General features: G+C 42.5%; 1 protein-coding gene across 1 annotated transcript; it reads right to left on the reverse strand.

The window, feature by feature from the left end:
- Positions 1-271: 271 nt before the first annotated feature.
- On the reverse strand, positions 272-1,431 carry LOC102215933 (SWI/SNF-related matrix-associated actin-dependent regulator of chromatin subfamily A-like protein 1; the record flags this gene model as incomplete). Its single annotated transcript, XM_005755887.1, has 5 exons — positions 1,386-1,431; positions 1,013-1,273; positions 868-918; positions 593-776; positions 272-422 (listed from the first exon to the last, which is right to left on the reverse strand). Coding segments are annotated over exons 1-5 (684 nt in total), but the record flags the coding sequence as incomplete, so codon positions are not given.
- Between the last annotated feature and the right edge of the window lie 406 nt (positions 1,432-1,837).

Genomic DNA, 1,837 nt, shown 5'->3' on the forward strand with positions numbered 1-1,837 from the left:
TCAAGGCTGCCATCTTCGCTGCTAAGATAAAGCACCTAACAAAGAGCAAGAAGTCCACAGGGAACCACATTAACATTCTTCAAATGCAGAGAGAGTTAAGCAGAAACCAGGATTATAATGTGGAGAACAGAGTTTGAGTCAAAGGACAGTAGAAGGATATCCTTAAGACGGCGCGTGCTGACCGAACGTGACGCTATTAAATGGAAACAAAGCGATGAACTCTAGCACCTCATAAGTAATGAGCTTATTTTTCTTTAGGCACAGTTTTTACCTCAGCCCAGGTGAATCGTACAGAGGACGGAGTCACCACCAACAAAGGCCACTCCTTTTTGTAATAAGCTGCTATACAGATGGCCTGAATAGTCTTTCCCAGGCCCATGTCATCAGCCAGGAGGAGGCGGCCCTGTTTAGACACTGCAAAGCTGCAGAGACAGAAGGAAATATTTAAGATAAAAGGTCATTACTGGAATGTCTCACAAACAGTGGCTTTTAATGTGCACACATAGAAGAAATTACAAATAAATAACTGTTTATTGTTATTATTGGCTACACTGCTTAGAAAGAGCACTAATGACTACCCAAAGAGACCTACTTGACTCCCTCCCTCTGGAAGGGCATGAGGCTTCGGGTGAGAGAGGGGTCGATGCTAGAGAGGTCTGCCTCAGGGACGTTTAAAATCCTGGCTTCAGTCCCATCAAACCTGGCAGAGAAAGCCTGGATTATTGCCCTGGGAAGAGGCTCCACCTCCACTGCTGCTATCCCACTGAGGAGATCCACTGGGTATGGAACACAGCGCGGTAAGACAAGATGGCAAATGTAACAGGGACATTGGTAGACCTGCTAAATAAAGCCAGTGTCATTACTCACTGAGTCTCTTATAGTCCTCGAGTGAAAAATTCCACTTTCTTGTTTTCATGTCTGCCACAGACAAAAAAAAAATCTGAGATCAGAAACCACAAAAGCAAAGAGACTATCAAAAAAAACAAACATAATCAAATAAAGCCACTGTTACCGTAGTTCTTTGTTGGCATTTGCTTGAATGCTGCAATGACATCAACATGGTAGCCAATGTCCACCTCAAACTTTGTCTGGGACACCAGAATGCACTGGCCCTGCAAAGTGGCTCCGGGCTTCTGCCAGCCATTACATAACTTGAGCAGCGCTGCCAGGGCCGTGCCGTCCCGAGCTCGGCTGGTGGCCTCCGTCACGTCCACCGCTTCCATTCCCTCCAAAGGTCTCAAAGACACCGAAGGAATGGCAGCTGCTTCCTCCACTGCAATACGGGGTCAAGAAAAAAAGTAATGATTTAAGACAGTTTGTTTAAAAACAGCAGCGTGCATGAGTTGAGCTCCTGAATATGGAAGATCCTGTGAATACTTCCGTACTTAGCTGTCGGTAGTCTTCTAGACTAAAGTTCCACATCTTGGTGGCAGGATCTAAGGCAGAAAATTGCATTTTTAATTCCAAAAGCCAGCAAAATCAGTATATAATACAAAATAACTATTTTAAAATTGCTAATCATCCTATATAGGATTAGAGATTTATGTTCATAAAAGAAGATAACAGTTTTTACAGTTTTTGCATTAACTGTTTAGGAATTACAAAAATTTTATATATATTTTCAGAGACTAATTCAAGCAGAGAATAATTGACTGGTAAGCAGTTTTATGGCCAGGTGAGGCCTGTTCCCTTTTATGACAAAAGAAACTGACATAATATCTAAAGCTGATCCAAAGTGTTGAATTCGTGCTGTAATTTTAAATATGACATCCAATGAGATCTCAGTGCAGTGAGGGAGGCCAAGTGCATGATCATAAGAAAAACTCAAGAAAACAAC

The sequence above is a fragment of the Pundamilia nyererei genome, unplaced genomic scaffold (assembly GCF_000239375.1).
Source record: "Pundamilia nyererei isolate P.nyererei 1_Seehausen unplaced genomic scaffold, PunNye1.0 scaffold04400, whole genome shotgun sequence".
Taxonomy (NCBI): domain Eukaryota; kingdom Metazoa; phylum Chordata; class Actinopteri; order Cichliformes; family Cichlidae; genus Pundamilia; species Pundamilia nyererei.